Source organism: Telopea speciosissima, chromosome 5, assembly GCF_018873765.1.
Source record: "Telopea speciosissima isolate NSW1024214 ecotype Mountain lineage chromosome 5, Tspe_v1, whole genome shotgun sequence".
NCBI classification, from domain to species: domain Eukaryota; kingdom Viridiplantae; phylum Streptophyta; class Magnoliopsida; order Proteales; family Proteaceae; genus Telopea; species Telopea speciosissima.
Genome location: NC_057920.1, coordinates 6,797,547 through 6,817,415, shown reverse-complemented (window position 1 = coordinate 6,817,415; position 19,869 = coordinate 6,797,547). Strand labels below are relative to the sequence as shown.

The 19,869-nt window shown below is 38.9% G+C and overlaps 2 protein-coding genes across 6 annotated transcripts; one reads left to right on the top strand and one right to left on the bottom strand.

The window, feature by feature from the left end:
- The first annotated feature begins 5,765 nt into the window (after window positions 1-5,765).
- Window positions 5,766-15,300, top strand: LOC122662020 (diacylglycerol O-acyltransferase 2D-like). Of its 4 annotated transcripts, none has more exons than XM_043857564.1 (10): window positions 5,766-6,013; window positions 6,147-6,221; window positions 6,365-6,450; window positions 7,487-7,593; window positions 7,674-7,829; window positions 8,953-9,039; window positions 9,507-9,604; window positions 10,166-10,253; window positions 10,578-10,704; window positions 15,289-15,300. In XM_043857564.1, exons 1-9 carry the CDS (start codon window positions 5,814-5,816, stop codon window positions 10,677-10,679), a joined length of 999 nt encoding a protein of 332 aa, XP_043713499.1. In that variant the 5' UTR covers window positions 5,766-5,813; the 3' UTR covers window positions 10,680-10,704; window positions 15,289-15,300. The 4 variants fall into 4 exon arrangements, with proteins under 4 accessions (XP_043713499.1, XP_043713498.1, XP_043713497.1 ...); XM_043857563.1 differs by lacking the exon at window positions 15,289-15,300 and adding an exon at window positions 10,791-10,904; XM_043857562.1 differs by lacking the exon at window positions 15,289-15,300 and adding an exon at window positions 10,782-10,904 and having other exon boundaries at window positions 10,578-10,711.
- Window positions 12,492-19,846, bottom strand: LOC122662015 (protein FAR1-RELATED SEQUENCE 5-like). 2 transcript variants are annotated; one of them, XR_006332957.1, is made up of 4 exons: window positions 17,474-19,846; window positions 12,723-12,902; window positions 12,590-12,629; window positions 12,492-12,555 (listed from the first exon to the last, which is right to left on the bottom strand). XR_006332957.1 is itself a non-coding variant. In XM_043857554.1 (2 exons), exons 1-2 carry the CDS (start codon window positions 19,613-19,615, stop codon window positions 12,735-12,737), a joined length of 2,310 nt encoding a protein of 769 aa, XP_043713489.1. In that variant the 5' UTR covers window positions 19,616-19,846; the 3' UTR covers window positions 12,609-12,734. The 2 variants fall into 2 exon arrangements, 1 of the variants encoding a protein (XP_043713489.1); XM_043857554.1 differs by lacking the exon at window positions 12,492-12,555 and having other exon boundaries at window positions 12,609-12,902.
- Window positions 19,847-19,869: the final 23 nt, after the last annotated feature.

The window sequence follows — 19,869 nt, the reverse complement described above, 5'->3', positions numbered from 1 at the left end:
TATGTGGGTGAACCATCCTCTTTTTTTATGTTTTGTTTTTTCTTATATGTTTCTATTGTTTTCTATTCCAACAATTAAGGTGTATTTCCCTTTAGACTCGTCATTATAGTTTTGTTTTCATTTTTCTTTTTGAGAGGGCAATAAGAGCTTTGATTTCTACCCCTACAATCACGGTGCATTTTGATCAGATTTTACAATTTTTAAAACAGTCGAATCTTTTTGATCGCCTTCGAAAACAAACAAAAATTTCATCTTGACATGATGAATAGTGGTGCCCACCTGCAAAGCGTAATCCTCCTGGTAGCCTTGAAGTAGACTCTTTCTCGAGTGCGATCCAATCCCCAAAGCCTTTTACAAAAGGAGTAGGTAGCGTAACCAAAAGCTAATTAAAAAAGCAGATGATCTTCGCACCCCTTGACTCTTCTTTCGACGATCTAGTGCTGCCTCTTAGTTGCAGATACCCATGCTTTGATTTGAAACCCCTAGCCTGTGATACATCCCCAAGAAGATAACAATTTTGGAAATTTGCTTTTATTTTATTCTTCCGTTGCATGAGTATCATCCAACTTTCAAGATTAATAAATCTTTGTAAAATAGAAAATAATGAATATAAAACAAATTTAAAACCTACTTATCTTTTAATTTTCGTTGAAATCTAGCGGATCTAAGAAATTTTCCCTTCTTTTTTTGGTGCAAACACTCCCAACCCCCCTCATCATGACCATGGTTATTATTTTTTATACATTATACAATGTATTGATCGTTTACATTATTTCTATTAGCCGGTTGGTCAAATTTAGTCTTTAGTTTGAACTAATTATTTGTATTAGCTAGTTGGTGCAACGTCTTTATAAAACCTGAACAGCTCAAGGACTCTTAACCAAGTTTTGCCCTAAAAACTTATTCTTTTTGTTTCACTTGTCCGTGTCAAGTTGGCTCTTGACCATGGTTATGACCTTTTTTTAAGGTATACGATTATGACTATTGACCAAGTCGATCAGATTGTAGAGCTATGTATAATGACACTATCCATGGGAATGAAAGTTTATCAAAAGCATTAGATTTAGCATAAAAATTGAGTATTCATATGGTGAGACTTGAGAGGATTTATACATATAATAAGGGAAAACGATTCTTCTGTGTGGTAGTGTGGCTTATCGAGCACTCCCATGAGTCTACCTCTCTCTCTTTGCCATTTGAAAAGATACATCTGCCCCCTTGTTTTGAGGAGGAGAAAGATAGACACATGAGAGTGCTAGCATAGGCCACACTCCCGGACAGAGAACTTTTTCACAACATTAGCTCAAAATTGAAATTGCACGTCCCCACTCAAAGTATTGTAATTTGCCCCTTAGGAATTGTCCTAAATACTTATTCTACTGGATGGGATTGTCTTTTCCAGCCCCCTCTTCACTCAGAACTCCACACAAGCGTCAGAAGGAACCTACTCCCTATAAAACCATGCACCAATATCTGCTAAGTCATTTATATGATCAATAAGCATTCTTGATCAATTTATATCCACCACTCTTAGGTCTCATTGCATATAGTGTTTGATTATTTAATCCGAATATTATCTGGGACCACGGCCAGCCCCTACGATTTTATTCTCATTGCATGTAGCTTTGTTTGACGCATATACATCAAAGTAGCCCAACATCATGGTGCTTGAAGAGACTCAATTGGGTACATATGGTTGCTAAGCAAGACTCTGTGATAGCTTCAATTCAATCCCTCTTGAAACAATGGATAGTTGATAGCGATTGCTCAGTTGGGTTATGTGGTCTGTTTTTCTCATACAAATCTTTCTACAATAAGAAACTTAATAAAACGAAGACAACTACATTTCATTCAATTGCTAGTAGAGTTAGATTGGGACCTGGCTCTCCTCCAGTCGTGATCCCCCTGTTTTAGCTGGGTCAGATCCTCCAGCTCCCACCATGGCAGGAGGAGAGCCGAATACTTGTAGGTTGATACATACTTCTAGCATACTGCAATGTAATACTGTAGCATGAGTTCATTTGTACCTAAAATTGTATAAGTTCAAAAAAATACGACAGGGAAACTGTAACTACCTTAAACGTATAATCTAAAACGCTTCAATTACTGTTCAAGGAAGGGTTTCCCGACCATGGTTTGAGGAATCGGTATCACCAATTCCTAGCTGATCCTATATCAATGGATTGATACGGAAAAGGGTTAAAATGCATTTTTAGGAAAACATAACCGATCCAGACCAATACGAACCAATCTCGATCGATATCGACATTGATATTGGTAGGGACCGAAGAGATAGAATGTGATATTGTGATTATAAGGTATTAAAGAGTGAGAAATTCCCACTCTTGCCGCGTGGTGGGAATTTTTTTTCCCTTAAAGTTGATTTTATTGGATCCTAGCAGTGTAAACATTACCTCCAGTCTCCAGACTATAATTGGTCACTCCTAATTTATCCACTTTTTAAATTTGATTATTGATGATGAACTCCAATTGGTTGGGACTTGGGACTCAACTATTAAAGATGCCTTCTTTTACTTTTAGGGTTTAAAAATCAGGAATCGGGATCTGGATCAGTTCCTGTCGATTTTAATTTAGATCGACTAGATCAATTGGGGGTAGGATGTCTTGTATTTCGGTGCTTGCATTTGTGGGCTAGTTTCCACATGGCTGTAGAAATTTACCCACTTTGCTTGGTATCTTTGTTATTGGGGCTTTGACAAGCTGGCGGTGGGAGCTTGGAGGCAGTAACCCCTGAGGAAATTTTTTAAGGTTACATGGATATTTTGGTAATGTGTGTCTATATAGGTTATTCTATAAATTTGTATCAATAGTTCATTCTTTGTAATCTAAAAGAGGTTTGAGGACGAGCAGCCCACAACCCGCCACCAAAGGCCCACAAGCCAAGCTTACTAGCGCATGTACTTAGGCCATTGAACTAAGAAAGTTTTAGTGTCTAGAGCTTCCAACCAAAGCGTAGAAGTCAATACACATGTAGAGAAGCCCCTAGAAGTTAGAAAGGTCCAGACATCACTTGTATATAATTAAGGAAGTAGGAGGTTTCTAAAATCTTCCACTAAGGAAATGAAAAGGTTCTAGTGTTTTGTACTAGAATATTCCTAGCTATTAGCTAGAAGACACTTGTAACAATCGTAGACATTCTTTATAGGATAAGCAAGCAAACAAAGCATTTCAACCTTGTATCCAAACATTCTTGTGTAGAAAAAGCTTTCATTCTTCCAATCTCTCTATAAGTATTCTCTCAAGTATGTTCTACCAATTCCTTCGAGGTTAGTTAGAAGGGATTATTATCCTCTTCAATTCCTAAAGCTCAGCAGTGTGGTAGTGCTAGGTGGGGATGCCAACACGCGGCAGCTTGGACATCTAACAGTTCGAACTCAACATAATCAATGAACTTGAATCGTTGAATGTCTAAGCTACCATGTGTCAGCATCTCCACCTAGTATTGTCGCACTACTGAGCTTTTTTAGTAGAAAACCAAGTCCGTAATAGTCTTTAACTCCATTCCCCATTGATAGTAAAACAAATCTCTCCATTGACTTTGTGTGCAAAGCGTAAAAACTAGAGCTTGAGCCAAGCTTGGAGTGGATGCCGTGTGAAGTGAGTGAAGAAGCCATGTTAAGCTGTTGGCATCGGCTGAGGGGCTGAGGGGCTGAGGCAGGTTTAAATATGTATGGCAAACGTTATTTTTTAATGAGAATGCATGGCACGTTATTGATTCAAATATCTTGTAAGATATAAATATATGTAGTTATTGACTTGCAACTCAATTGGACTATAGAGTACATATAGAGAGAGAGAGGCAATTGCTAAGAAGAGTCCATTCGAAGTCAAATGCCAAAAAAAAATGCTATTAACATTGGAAGCTCCGCCGCATTAATTAGGTTTTTTCTTTGTAAAGTCCGCATCATATAGTTAACAACTCGGTATCAGCATAAACTAATAAGAGCAGGGAATGCCCATGGGGCTGTCAGCTATTGGGTTGTATCGCATATATCTCCAAGTGTGCATTGACATGCGTGTGGCACAGTTCAACTGCTAGATGCCCCTTGGCAGCACCCTGGGCACACGTCTCTCTGGAAATGAGCTAAATTCAAACTAACATGGCAAGCACCTACTTATCTAAATTATCTAATACAGATTAGATTAGATGTTAATCTAATTAAGTTTATTAAACCAATTGGTAATTGTTAAAGGTGTCGATTTTGAGTAGAACTGAAACCGTTAAGACTCGTTTAACAGGCTTAAATTATTTTTAAGAATTATTTTATAATTACAAAGAAAAACTAAGGATTATCAATTATGTTTTTAATTAATTATTATTACTTAATACTAATGAAGAATGAGTAATTGAGAAATTTTAGATATATTTGAGTGTTTTATGACTTTAAGAACCTAAATCCATAAGGTACAAGAACCAGACCAGATTGAACCTAGTTTTTGGACAGTTTAGTAAACAAGACAATTCTAAGAATTGACCTCCTTGGGACCAAAATTGATCGTTTGATTATATCTCGACCGTTTACCCAAAAAAAAAAAAAAAGATTATATCTCTTGACCACCATTAAATCTAGATAATTGTGGAGGTCTTTGGATGCTCTAATACGGAAGAGTGATTTGATTCAGATTAAAGGAACTAAAGAGTCAGGGGCAAACCTAAAATGATTTTAGGAGAAATGGTGACAAAAGACATGTGTAGCTTAGGATTTGTTTCAAATATGAACTCGAATAAAATTGATTGGAGAGTAAGGATCCATGAGGAGAACCCCAGTTAATTGGGATAAGACTGAGTTGTTGACTTCTTGTTGTATACCTTTTTTTGTTTGTCTGAGCATATAAAAAAAGACTAACCTTAATACCTTATAGATAATACCAAGCCCAAGGTTTCTAATTTAGCAAAATCAATTGTCTCAATCAGTTCTGATTCAGTTGGAATCGATCAGAATCAATATAAATTTTTATCCTCTAATATGTGGTGCACTGCTCAGTATGCCTTTAAAGTGTATCAGACGATGCACCACACTTGAGACTTAGATAAACGTTTGATGCACTTTAAAAATGCATTGGATAGTGCAAGCTTGATCAATTCCAATTTAAATTAGCCGGTTCAATCAATCAGGGGATTTCGAGCTTTTATACCCTGACTGAGGTTCATGACCTCAACCACCAGTTGGAAAATTTTCACCCATGGCACAACAATTAGCGGGTTAACCATCCCAAACGGGACAAACCCCAGAGGTCGGACCGGAATGGGTTGACTTCGATGGACCATCTCAACCCATTGAGAAGTTGGAGTGCTTTGTCGTCTTCTACGTTGTGATATAGAAAATGATGGGTTCAGGCGAGTAGCTGTGGCTCGCTCTCTCTCTCTCACACGCACACAGTAAGTCAACCATGGAAAATCGTATACGCAAACTCGCAAAGCCCCAAACAAAAATATGACCAACTTGGAAAACCAAGCATCCTCTGCAAAAACTGTTCAAAATTTTATTTTTTTTTGTTTTTGGGTTGGGTGCAACTACCAATTCAATATTCCATCACGATCCACGAAGCGGGGTTTTCTATATATTTGCAGTAGATTGATTGTAGGCCCACCATCTTCTCTTGTTCTTATTTCTTACCCCTCCTCTGCTCAAATGCTCAAATGAAGTGTGAAGGAGAGAGAGAGAGGGGGAGTGCATAAAGAAAGCGGAACTTTCGCAATCCTTCTCAAGTCTTCTCCAAGTGCCAAATTCTCTGTAAGGGGGGCTCTGGTGTAACTTTACTCTCTGCTTCTAAATTTTTTTAGATGTGCGATGGAGCAGATTAATGGCAACCATGAGTCCTTCTCTTCCTCCGTCAACGCCCGGGATGATGAATTGACTGTGATCCGGGCGAAACCAACCTCGGGGTTGAGCGAGATAATAGCCCTAGCCATATGGTTGGGGGGTATCCATTTCAATGTTGCACTGGTCATAATGGCCCTTCTCTTCCTTCCAAAGTCTCTGACTTTCACGTTCGTAATATTTTCTCTGCTCTTCTCCGATACACCCATTTTTCTTTTCCCGCTTGACCCTTTTTTCTCATTTCAACATTTTCTGTTTCCTTATTACGGTTTTGCCCACCTTCGATTTGTTCCACCTTTTCAGGGTTTTGGGACTTCTGGTATTGCTGATGGTGATTCCAATTGACGAGAAGAGCAAACCCGGACGAAGATTAGCCAGGTACCGTCCAGCCCACCTCCCCTTCAACCATCTTTCCTCTTTGGTCATTCTGTTCCATTACCTTTTCTATTTACATGTTTGATTTGATTCCATTAAAAGCTCTGGTTTCTCGCCCTTCTCTTGTGGGATTTTTTTTTTTTCAGGTTTATTTGTAAGCACGTCTGTGGTTACTTCCCGGTGACTCTTCATGTGGAGGACATGAAGGCATTTAACCCAGATCAAGCTTATGGTAAGCATCAAGTCAACCTCCTTGGGTTATCCTTTACTGGGCATTGAACTTGCCTGACATTCCTCCTATCCTCAAGGTTAAGAGCAGGGCATGGTATTAAGGTCCTTACAAACGTATTCTGAATCTGATTACTGAGTCAAGTATTTGTGGGCTTTATGTATTCTCTGATTACTGAGCTACTAAGCCAAGTATTCATGGGTTTTGATTTAGTATGCTGCAAATCTTATCACTACCAATTCTACTGTCAGTTGAGTTGCAGTGCCTTTGGTGGGTACTGGGTAGACACTGGTTCTGTACCAAGATTGATCTCTATTTAGCACAAAATTATGTCACCGTTTCTGTCCAGAAAATAAGTACAGTGTTATGCCAGATCTCTCACAAAAATCTTAGTTTTGTGAGAATTAGAGAATCGCGTTAAGCGTGTGGGGGTGGGGGTGGGGGGGGGGGTGTGATGTGATAAGAAGGCTCCTGCTTTGGGATTCCTGGGAGAGATGAGAAAGGGAAACAGATCTAAATGTTTATTCTTTTGGGCAAGTACAAGAGTAGTAGGAAGGGTGGCGTTCAACTAGAGTTTGGTACAGTGTTGGTGGGGTTGTTAAGAAGAGAAAGAAACAAGAAAAAGGAAAAGAGAAGGGTTTTAAAGTAAAAAAAGGGTAGGTAGAAAATGAATGAGAAGAGAAAGAGATAGGGGTAACCCCACTGTATGTTCATGAAAGTCCAGTAATATACACCTTCAAGAAGAAAGAGTTTGATAGTTGTACCAAACTGGAATATGGAAGCAAAGAACTTTTGCTAACTTCTGTAGTTGATTTTAAGGACCATATTGTTATTGTCTAAAAGCATGCCTCTCACTTCAATTGTATTATGTTACACATTTTGAGTCGGTTAGGCTTATATGTCATTATTTAACTTTGCTTCAAAATTACATAGTAAGGTTTGTCTTGGCTACAGCCAAGTTCTCATTAAATGCTCGCCATAATGCTTTACCTTTCACTTCTTTTGATCAATCAATGACTGGACTGTATACTTTATGCAGTCTTTGGTTACGAGCCACATTCAGTTTTACCAATTGGTGTTGTTTCTCTTGCCGACCTCACGGGTTTCATGCCTCTACCAAAGATGAAAGTCCTGGCTAGCAGCGCTGTAAGATTCACTGCACTCAATTTCTGTAAGTATTGAGGAGCTTTTTCCTTCTCTATTAACACTTATCAATCATTGATCAGGTGTTCTATACACCTTTTGTGAGGCACATATGGACATGGCTGGGACTTACACCTGCAACAAGGAAGAATTTTACGTCACTTTTGAAAGCTGGCTATAGTTGCATTGTAGTCCCAGGTGGGGTGCAGGAGACATTTCTTATGAAACATGGTTCTGAGGTCTGTTTGTATCTCTTGCACTCCTTTTGTTTTTATTTGAATTAAATGTTCTTACATTTTGAGATACCGAAATTTCTATTCATAACAATCCTAGAGCTGCAATTTATAGTGAATTTCTAGTTTACCTCCTCTATCAAGTTCTATAATAAGTTTGTTTTTCCTGATTGAAGTGTTTCTTCTGAGATTTCAATGCTGTACAACCCAGCTATCCTTAAATTTCCGAACTGTTAAAAATAACATAAACTCTAAAATTTTAAAATCTTTTCTCGAAACAAGCTATCCGAAAATATTCAAACTCTTGAGAGTAAAATCTGTAAATATGACTTCTTGAACACTAAATCATGTGATTGACAAAGTCAAGCCCAAGGAGCTTCCTATAGTTATCAAAAAGGGCCATAACCCTGGATTGGTCCCGCTTTCATAGGGTCCTTGTAGCGGTGGACTGAATAGGTCCTAGCCTCAGGATGTTGGCACAAAATGGCAGCCCTCAGACTCAAATGTGTTTTCATGGTGGCAACTAAGTGTTTGCTACTGCATCAGGTGCCAGCCCCTCTTCAACAGTAACTGCATAGTCCAAACCTTCTATTATTGGTGCTGGAGATTCTCTCTGTCTCCCAAGAAGCATTCTCCCAAAGTGACCAAAGCTGGAATGGCACAACAAATTGTTGCCTGTATACAAACCTCAAAACCAAAACCTATAATTTACTTCATAAAAATTTTAAAATATATATATATAATTTCCCAACTGGGTAGACCTCTGAACACTTGCTTTGTTGCTCCCTTGTGACCTTTGACTTTGAGCACTGTGAGCTTCCTTGATTAAACCTTCATTTGGTGATTAATCAAGACTTTATTTGGTTTTCCCTTTCTTTGCCTACTTGTCCGTGAATGAAAGACAATTACTTGTCCACTTTTTCCCATTAACAGTAGACCCTAGATGGTGGGTTATGTTTTTCGAACAATCTCACCCTTTCTTGTTACGGATGAGCTGGAATCAGTCTTATCAACTAATGGCTAGGACAAAACATTTACCTGAGCTACAGCGTCAAGCCTTTGTCTATTTAATGTTGGTTTACACTTATTAACAATTATTATCTTTGGGTTTTGTTTGATTATTTTATAGATTGCCTACCTTAACAAAAGAAAAGGATTTGTTCGCATAGCTATGGAGACAGGACGACCTCTGGTTCCAGTTTTTTGCTTTGGTCAGGTATGGACTTCTAATCTAAGGTGCATGGGGTGCTTCAGTTCTTTTCATGTTCTCCTGTTTTGGCCATTTGTTTTATGATTTGCATATAGCATCATCCCAATTCTCATGTTTGAGATACTTCACCAGAACTTCCATTTTTTTGTACAACTAGACCATCTTATGATTTTCTGTTGTTTCAGTATGTGACCTTAATAGTTTTTGGTTGCTTCACATATTATGTGGTTATGTAGGCCATAATTTTGCTGTACCAATAAGAAGATTCCACTCATTTTTCTCCACAGTAACATGTGTCAATCTCTGTTTATGGTTTATGCACAAGGGCATTCTCGATGTCCTTGTGTACTTAAAACAATTTATCTTGTCATTGTATCTAAAGGTGCTGGAGACTGTTGAGGATTTGAATTTGCATTTGTTTCCTACATATGGAATAATATATCTTGCTTTTGTTGTCAACTATGCAAGTGCAGTCAAATGTTTACAAGTGGTGGAAGCCCAGTGGGAAGTTGATTCAGCAACTTGCTAGAGCTATCAAGTTCACCCCAGTTGTCTTCTGGGGAATTTTTGGGTATGAATGTGTTAATCCAAACTTTTCTCTTCTCTCTTTGTCAAATTTTTTCTTGTACCATCTTTTAATTGATGATTGAAGACATTGGTTCTGCCACTCTAGTAAGTTCAGATGTTACGAGGAAAAGTAAGCATATTCGGGTACTGCCCATCATGCATTTTGATATTAGTCTGTAGTATGTTACAACGTTGCATTGTTTAAGCTCATCGGATGACTGAAGCTTGCAGTTTTTTTATAGTCACCCCATTTCTTGCAATTTAGAGGATGATGACGGCAATGCTGATTGCCCATTTGAGGGCAAAACCTCCAGTTGGAGTGCCTGCATCTGCTGCCTTCCCCATGCCTCAGTGACCGTGCCCTGTATTGTACTCCTGTCTTCTCCCCTTCCCCATCTATGGCTATTATTGAAGTTAAAAGTTTTAAATAAGCAAACAAAAATGGAAAATAGAAGAAATTAAGAGAAACTGGGCAGAAAGCCCAGGCAAGTTGGTCCCATACATGTGTCTTGACAAACAAGTTCCCTGAATCCAATCTCTCATTTGATTTCCTTCACTTTTGTAGAACACCTGTGCCATTTCAACATCCCATGCATATTGTGGTGGGTAAACCGATTGAGCTCAAGAGAAATTCACAACCGACAGTGGAAGAGGTATGAATACTCAAACCCTATTCTTGTTGCATATAAATACTACCTTGCTTAGATGCATGTGTGTCCCTACTTTATCCAATCAGCCTATTTCATTATGTATTGATCCTTCAATCAACAAAGCAAAGACTATGTTGCTGCCAGATACAGAAATTCTGCTGAAGCATGGTTCTGTTGCCATGATTTGGAAAGTTAAAATCCACAATATTGCTTCAAATCAGCATCTCTCAAGTGACTTGAGTTTTTTTTTGTCATCCCCTAGAGAAATTCACTACTGACCAGAGCAGACACTAGAAGTATCTCATGTTGTTTTTATCATCTGGCCAGGTCAATGAAATCCACAGCAAGTTTGTTGAAGCCATGCAAGAGCTCTTTGAAAAGCACAAAGCTAGGGTTGGTCAAGCTGATCTCCAGTTGAAAATTCTTTGATCGAAGTCTTTCTCTGTGTTTCCATGTCTTTATGGTCTTCTGCCTGTATTTGTATGTAACAATTGATACATTGAATCAGAAGAAATACAAGCCTTTCTGTGTGTTTCCAAGCCTTTATGGTCATCTGCCTGTATTTGTATGTAACAATTGATACATTGAATCAGAAGAAATACGGTAGTACTCATTTATTCTAATCCAATTTGATGCATATCCGAATTACCCACAGGTTGTGTCTCAGTTCTCATCAAAACTTCTGATGCCAAACGGGCATGAAATCAGATTCTTTAGACCCCTAGTGTGATGAAATCCTCTGTTAGATTTCCATCTCAAAAGACCTGTTTGGTAAGTGGATGTACTACCTGGTATATGAATGGAATGAGGATTCCATTCACAGCTGATGTAGGATCCAACACTTCGGTGATGATTTTGAATGATACCTGAGGAACTTGAAGAGTATTTCAATTTCTAGAAAGAACAGAGTAGAAATGGATTGAGAGTAAGATATGTCATGTAACATATATGACTCCAGCTAGTCTTATGTAGAGTAGGGGTCGAACAAGGAGTAACTCTGGTAAACATATGCAGGATCAGGGGACAAAGTTTAGGATGAATTCAAGTATTCAACCTGACCTGCATCCCATACATGTAGGGGGTACAAGGGAAGGAAAGACAAACTGCATTAGGGTTGCCATCATCAGATGGGGCTGAAATTTTGTGGACAGGTAACACTTAAAAGGTCCCCTACTCGCATGTCAAGTTTCAAGTCAACCAAAATTAACCATGTGGCAAAATAAAACATTGAAAAATATAGAACTGCCAAGAGGATGCACACCAAGGCCTGAGCTACAAGGGAATAATATAAATGCATGGCAAAGTATATGATTAAATTTGCACATGATCAATCTAAACCTTCTCTAGATATCCAATGGATCCAATGGATGAAATTGTCACATCACACTCTCATGGTAGATCACCGATAGATATCGCATGGAGGAAGTCACCCATAAAACCTTTGGACTTAAAATGGAAATAATAGAAGTATTTTTGTCCCGAAACATCTGATAAAATTTGCATAGAAGTAATTTTTATTTGGGCTGGAGATCACCACCGGGTCGTGTAGCCCTTGCAGCAGCATAGGTGCCACCAATGAAAGCAGTTATCTGGGCAGAGATCACTACTTGGCCGTGCCAAGTGGTTGTACGGCAAAAATTCGTAGGTGTCGAAATGACCAACACCATCCATCCATTGAAACAGAATTTGATCATTTTCCGTGACTTTCTAATGGAAGCTTTCTGAAAATCATTTTCACCACCTTTCTGTTGCTCATGGATCTCACATATAATGATTTCACATCAAAATCCAAATCGAAAACCTCTTCTATAATTCCTTTCATCTCATTTCACTTCATTTTATCTCTAACAAAAAAAATTTCCCACTTTTCTTTCATTAGTTTTATTCAATTTCATATCCCTTCCCTTCCTATATCAAACTATGTGTATGCTTCCCCAACCCCTCCTACCCCCATTTAACTTCACTCGATTTGTTATAAGTTACCTTTTGGCGTCCACCACAGCCATAAAGCTTCGATTCAAACAGGGCAGCAACCCAGATTCCAGAATGCAGACTTCACAGAAAATAAGTCTTTTAACACAGATAGGTCATGAAAAGTCTTTTAACACAGATTACCACAATTATTCCATCATTGTACAGCTTCTAACAGAACTCCTCTTTCAGCCAATGACACACCCTCTCTCTCTCTCTCTCTCTCTCTCCTCTCACTCACCCCTTTTCAATATACAAATATTTATATAAATGCCATTTACATTATTTCACTATGGTTAATAAGGCGGTGATCATCAGTCATCCTTTGTAAGAATTACAGATACATAAGACACCCATCCTCAGAAAAGCTACAATAAAATGAAATTATGAAGACCAAATCCCAGGTCCCTAGAATTATCAAAGGGAAGAAGAACAGACAGATTAGTCTAGATGATCTTAAGTACAGGGGGAAACAAAAAAAACCCTTGGACAATATCTAACCCTGTTCAGAGCTCACTCTTTCATACCAAGCTTTACATTTTGAACTTTAACTGATAGCTGTAGTTTCTGCTCCTCGATATCTTTCAACACTGCAAGCAGGTTAGCTCGATATACTTCACACTTGTGATTTGAACGGTCTAGCTCTCGAGACAGTTGCTGAATTTTCTTGTCTTTCTCATCCTACAAAAGATGGTTAACAGAAATTTTCGTTATGGAAAAGAAACCAGATCATAGGAATATTTAGATGCATGTGTCTAAATATGTCAATGATAAAATGAATAAGTCCAGACCGGTAAGGCTCAAAAAGAGGTGCAGCAAAACCAGATTGAACAGTATTAAAAATGCTGTTTCCCCAGCAAGGTATAGGAAACATTAACAATATCATGGAAAAAGAACAGGAGATCTAATAAGTAGATATCCTTGTCAACAGTAATATAATATGTGGGACTTCAAAATAATATCTTATCCCCATATCACGTATGTGCATCGGTAAAGTTTGATCCATTGTGACCAAGTGGTCATGGGTTCGAGTCTGGAAACAGCCTCTCTGCGAAAGCAGGGGTAAGGCTGTGCACATTATGACCCTCCCCAGACCCCGCAGTGCTGGGAGCCTTGTGCACTGGGTACGCCCTTAAATATCACGTATGTGCATCAATGTCTGTGTCCTGTAGCTGTCTTCGTGAATATGCTGTCTGTGTTCTAGGGCTTGTAGGGCTTGAGTTATACCATCAAGACCAACTATGGTCCCTACCACTTTCAGATCCGGGCTAAAAATCACATGTCCAATACGGCCATTTGGAAAACAGCTTTTGTCACGATTCATCACCAGATAATTCCTCTTACAGGTTCCAAGGATGGTTGAAGTGATTCACATAAGAGGAATACATACTCATGAAAGACAAGTATCTTTGCGTATGAAACATGAGATGAGGCAATTATCAATAAAATCAAGATAGGTTGATATCAATCAACTCTAAGAAAATCTACATTTTTTTCTAACAATTGGGGAAAAAAATACAGGATCATCAGCTAGAAAATAAACAGCAATCAACTACCACTAGAAAGGAGCTCAACTGAATGACCGATACAGCCACCTTAGTTGTCAAGGCGTCACCTAGGCACCACTAGGTATCCGGTCCAAGGCAACAGCATGTTTTTTCAATGAATATGCTTTCTTATGTTATATATATCCTATACTTTGTTTATTATATGTTGATTTTCTCATATTAGATCATTACGAGCAATTAATCATATCATATTGCATTAATTTGATACTGCTTCTATGTTGCATATAAGCATAATTATTTAAAAGTATCATTGATATATTGCATATAGTCATATACTGCACGTCTAGTGCACCTAGACAATGCCTAGGCAAGCGCCTTGTCGCCTAGGCACCCCTCCAATGCCATGGGCCACCTAGTCACCTTTGACAAGTATGACAGCAGCAATATCCCACAAATACATCAGGTGTCTTGGATACTGATCCTGTCATTTACTGGAAAATGAAATTATGGACATTTTGCACAGTTAACACAACAATACTGTTTTGAGAGGAAATCACCTTGTTTCCATCATTAAAGACAAGCTAAAAATACTACCTTTCCAGAATACCACTGTTTTGATAAGCATAATTATTTAAAAGTATCATTGCTATCTTGCATATAGTCATATACTGCATGTCTAGGGCACCTAGACAACGCCTAGGCAAGCACCTTGACGCCTAGGCACCCCCCCTCCAATGCCATGGGTCGCCTAGTCACCTTTGACAACTACGACAGCAGCAATATCCCACAAATATATTGGGTGTCTTGCATACTGATCCTGTCATTTACTTGGAAAATGAAATTATGGACATTTTTGCACAAGTAACACAACAATACTGTTTTGATAGGAAATCACCTTGTTTCCATTATTAAAGACTAGCTAAAAATACCACCTTTTCAGAATAAGAAATGCTAAGGCGACAGTCATCGTCTCTTCGCTGCCAGTTGAAATGCCAGGGCCATGGCAGTCAAAGGCCCAATACTATTTCTTCTGAGGAAATCAGGCTAGCACTTAAAAAAAAAAATTTTAAAAGTACAGCAGGTCACACCACTAAATTCCAGGGATGGGAAACATCCTTTAGCACTGCCCTAGTGATGTCACAAGTCCATATATACCCGCAGGAACAAGGCCCAAAACCAGCCCAGCAAGGTTGTGGGATGTGACTGCTGTGAGACAGCCTGGTCTGATGAAGTGGCAAGTTTTTGTTGGTTCAATGGAGCGTCACCTAAAGCAGTCCAAACTACTTCCCTCCCCCCCCCCCCCAAAAAAAGGTTAATGTTCACATGAACAGTACCCAAACTACTGTTCACGTGAACAGTGTAATGGGTCCATAAGCCTTGAATGGAGAAGGAAGTCCAAGGAAATAAGTGAAATTCTGTGGGTCCCACTGAAGATAGCAAGACAAAACAGATTTTATTGCTGCCTAATAGTTTCTAATTTATTAGTTTCTATTTACTGTCCTTCCTATTGTTTTAGAAGGCGGATATATAAAGCCTTAGTAGTTTCTAATTCTAGTCAGTTTCTATTTTCAATAAGTTGCCATTGTCACTAGTTGCTAGGTTTGGTAGTTTCTATTTCCTACTTTCTATTTTTAGTTCAACTCTATTTTAGGAAGTTTCTATTTTCTACCTTCTATTTTGTAAGCTTGCCTAAGCTATTAATAGACCCCCTATTGTAAGGATCAGATTTGGAGAAAAGAATTTTCAGGCCTTGTTGCCATCCATTATGGGAGAAATTCAATGTATCCCGTTTTTTATCGTTTTAAACACGTTTTGCCGTACGGTAAAAAAGGCAAACGGCAAGCATTCCCATTTTAAACGCGTTTAAAACACGCTCCCCTTTTTTTAGCGTTTTTTAAGACCTTGGATTTAATTGACCATATCTCTCTCTCTCTCTCCTTAACTTTGATCGGCCTAATTCTTTCACCAACATAAAGATGACTCGAAGGGCTACATTTTTCATGATATCACCTTCAACTCAAGGTCAATGCACGGATACTGAAAATAGAAGCATGTATTTCAAATAAAAATTCCTCAATTTATATGAGAATAGTGCCCTTTTTTTGGTTCCCTTTTTTTTTTTTTTTTTAAATATAAACGTTTAAAACCTGTACCATCTGTTTTCCATTTTTTATTGTTGTCTTTTTTTTTACCGTTTTATTTGAACGTCTGTTTGCAATTTCTTACCGTTTAAAACCCATACCATAAGACTCCATTTTTTTTTTGTCGTTCCCGTTTTTGCTAACTATGGGTGAGAGACCCAGGTTGAGAGAGCCATTCCCCTACCCCTACCCTTCTCTTCTTTATCTTCTTCTCCTTTATGTTCTCCATTCATATGTAATAGAAAACAACAATTGAAAAAAACAAAAAACAGAGAGCTTTAGTTATTTAATTTGTTCCTTATCGTGTTGATCCTGGTTGCAATCGATCTCCCGCTGGTTGCCATGGTTCGAGGTCGATTTCTACACTATCTACAAAATCATTTATTAAATTTGGTGGGTCCCAGTGCAGGGAGATATCCTACAAATCAGGCTGTAAGAGCTACGTTCAAATTTCACCCAAGACACCAATCAAACTGTGAAAGTATTTCCATTTATTGTTTTGACCTATACGTCTATGCCTGAATCAGCCTGATAGCCCCTTTCATCCTCCATTCATAAAAGGCACCACGGAAGCTTCTTCTACATAAGGATTCAAGAAAATCAGAACCAGATGCAATGGGAACAATTCAATCTAGAGAATTCTTTCTGGAGTTTCCACAACGACAAGGTAGATTATTTGATGCAGGTAAGTCAACTATTCATAAAATGCTAATTTAACATGGTTAACTAATCCCCATAAGTTGGTCAGTAAAATGAAGAAAATAACTACCAACCAAATACAATCATGGTGACCAACAATATGACAATTACATGGAGTTGAATGGATAATTGCCAGTAGTATAGCAATTATCATCCCCTGACTACTTTGTAGGAAAAATGATGATATTCTCTGTATGGAAACTTCTCATTATGTTTTACGAATCATTAAATACAAATTCTCTGAATTTCTTTATAATGCCTTAAAATAGGTGGAAAAATGTTGAAAATATATCCAATTAAACCATTTACAAAGAAGAAAATTATGCTCCCTCTGATGGAGCGCTGAAAATCCAAAGGATCAAAATAATGAGACAAAATGGATATTCTTCTCAAGCTACTGTGGCCTAAAGCTTAACGGTGCACAAGTCAAGTCTAGGAATAATGAACAACAAACTGAGACTTCAGAAACTCTCAACTCTGTAATCAAATAAGAAAATACAAAAAGGAAAATAAACCTAAAAAGACGACAAATATTAGACAATCAATTTAGATACGACTTTCTTCCAAACAAGTAATTATGGCAAAAGTTTTCATGTGCATATCAGACAATCAATTTAGATACGACTTTCTTCCAAAAACAAATAATTATGGAAAAAGTTTTCATGTGAGGCCATGCACATGCATTAAATACAGTGACATGAATCCCTCCCCCAATAGTTATATAGGAAAGTTCGTAAGTTGATTGCAAACAAACTCCTTATAGAACATATAAAAATAGTCCAAAATACAAAAGAAAATGAATAATTGAAAAAGTATTTGAGGTATAAGGGATGCTAGGGGAAACTAAAAACCAAAGGAAGAGAAACATTTAAAATTAAAACAGCAACCAGAGAAATGAATTCACCTGAGTTTGTGGCTGACCAGAAACCCAATGACCCTGACTTCCATCAGTTACACCGTCTTCTCGGTTAGTTCCATTGACCAGTAGAAATTTCCCGCCATTCTTTTTAGCAAAAGCAACTTTTTTGGCAGCTTCTTGTAAAGCACCCATAGCCACATTATAGATTTCAATGTTTTTCACCCCTTCATCTACATATTTAAGGGCTTCCTGACGCAAATTATTGTATCGTACAGTAATAGATTCTCGAGAATTCAGCAGATCACTGGCACGTTCTTCTAATATAACCCCACTTTTAGCATTTCTTGTCCATCGTTTCAAAATATAGTGCGAAGGAAGGGTTAGAACATTAGTGACCCTAAAGACGGTCAATATGTGCCTGCAAAGAAGACCTGAGAACTCGAACATTTGGCAGCTACAAGTAGCCTTCATCTCAAGAACATTGAGTCTGACAATGTAAGACTTGTGATCTTCTCCAAACTTCGCTACCCGATATGTGGTCATTAACCCATCATCTTCCATTTTGGTTGCCATGAAAGTAAGAGTCTCAACTAACTCCTCTTGAAATTTCATAAATAACTTTTTAGTGTAAAGCTCAGCAGCTTGTTTCTCCATGGGAGATGGGGTCTTCAAAACAGGGGCAGTGTTCATCGTATCATAATCAGCTTTCACCTCTTTCTCATACCGGCTCTCCAGTGCCTTCTCATACTGCTTAATTAACAACTGTAAAGTGGTTGAAGCATTCACATACCCATCAAAATAAGAGTTCATACTGTCATTCCTTTGTGCTATAGACATTTCTGCAAAAAATGTGTCCCGCAGATACACTGGCACCCACTGCCTGCGAGCATTGAATATTGCTTGAAGCCAATCATGCTCCCGGAGATTATACCTATCAATGAGGGACATCCAACAAGATTCAAACTCTTCAATGGATTCAGCCAGATTGACACATTTGTGGAACTCTGCTTCAAAAGTTGGGTGTTCAAGATACACATGAGACAACTTCTCCTGGCCTTCTTTGAAGATGTGCCACTTGCAGAAACGGTGACGGGTCTCTGGGAACACCTGTGTGACTGCTGACCGTATCACCCGGTCATGATCAGTAGTGATCGACACAGGAGCGCGTCCTGACATTGCTGTAAGCCAGGTCTTGAAAAGCCAAACAAATGATGCTTCAGACTCATTTACGAGGAGAGCACAACCAAACAATACAGGCTGGCCATGATGGTTTACACCGGTGAAAGGGGCATAAGGCAAACGATATCGATTCGACCTGTACGTAGTGTCAAAGGTAACTGTATCACCGAAATAAGTATAGTTACTTCTGGCCTTTGGATCTGCCCAGAAGATATTGCTCAAACACTGATCCTCGTCACCCTGGATGGCATAGAAGAATGCTGGGTTCTGCGCATGCATGTGCTTCAAATAATCCAAAAGGATCTGGGTGTCTCCACCAAGGGTCCTCTGACGACTACTTCTCATATAATTCCTGCAGTCACGCTCGGTGAAACCAACATTGGTAATTCCACCATATTCTTTAATCAACACAGACATAATCCCACTCGGGCCAATTCCAGCACCCTGCAAAGTATCGATTAAGGATTTTGCGGAACCGGAAACATGCCTGTGGGAACGCAGGCAATGCACCTTATCTGGCGGGACAAGCTCGTGATTGTGTTCCTTCTCAAACCCAGACACAACCCATTTCCCCGATTCTTGTATCTTGACCACCAACATGGCCTTGCAACCAACTCTGGTCACCGCTCGGGGCCGTTTGACTTTGCCATCACTGCCAGGGCGATCTTTCTCAGATCGAAACCCTTCCTTGGCGCACACAAAGGATCTCTGTATGATCGCTCCATCCCTCCTGGAGCGACGGGACATGCTGACACGGGTGCTAAACCCGACCCTCCGAGCATAGGAATTGTAGAAGGCCTTAGCGGCCTCTTCAGACTCAAATTCCATGCCCTCGTAAGGTTCAAGGTTCATGTCAGCCTCAGAGATGTACAATTCCCTGCCAGTGGAACTCTCCAGCATCTCATGATCATCCTCATCAACGGGATGCTCGATGTCCACGGCATCATCCGTCAATCCCATATCGAATTCAATCACCTCATTTTCCATGTTCAAAGGTTCGAATTCCATGGATAATTATCTACTGTTTATTTTTCCTGCTATAATCCAAAATGAAATACAGCCAACTAAAGCATTATACAGAATTCACACCCAAGATAAGAACATAACTGACCGTTATCTTGATCCAGACACACAGCAATGAGCTCCACCGGATCTTCGCAAGCAAAACCTCTCAGAAGAGAGGCTTGAGGAGGAGGGCGAAAAAAGACGCAAACTTCTAGGGATTATACTTTAATTAGTGACTAGGGTTTCATCCGAGAGAT

What these genes read in the sequence shown, in the direction of transcription:
- LOC122662020 (XM_043857564.1), top strand. Translation starts at nt 5,814, where the DNA reads ATGGAGCAGATTAATGGCAACCATGAGTCCTTCTCTTCCTCCGTCAAC. An exon ending in CCAAAGTCTCTGACTTTCAC is followed by an intron (nt 6,014 to 6,146) that starts GTTCGTAATATT and finishes CCACCTTTTCAG; the next exon opens with GGTTTTGGGACTTCTGGTAT. An exon ending in CAGTTTTTTGCTTTGGTCAG is followed by an intron (nt 9,040 to 9,506) that starts GTATGGACTTCT and finishes ATGCAAGTGCAG; the next exon opens with TCAAATGTTTACAAGTGGTG.
- LOC122662015 (XM_043857554.1), bottom strand. Translation starts at nt 19,615, where the DNA reads ATGGAATTCGAACCTTTGAACATGGAAAATGAGGTGATTGAATTCGAT. An exon ending in CTGGTCAGCCACAAACTCAG is followed by an intron (nt 12,903 to 17,473) that starts GTGAATTCATTT and finishes CATCTTTTGTAG; the next exon opens with GATGAGAAAGACAAGAAAAT.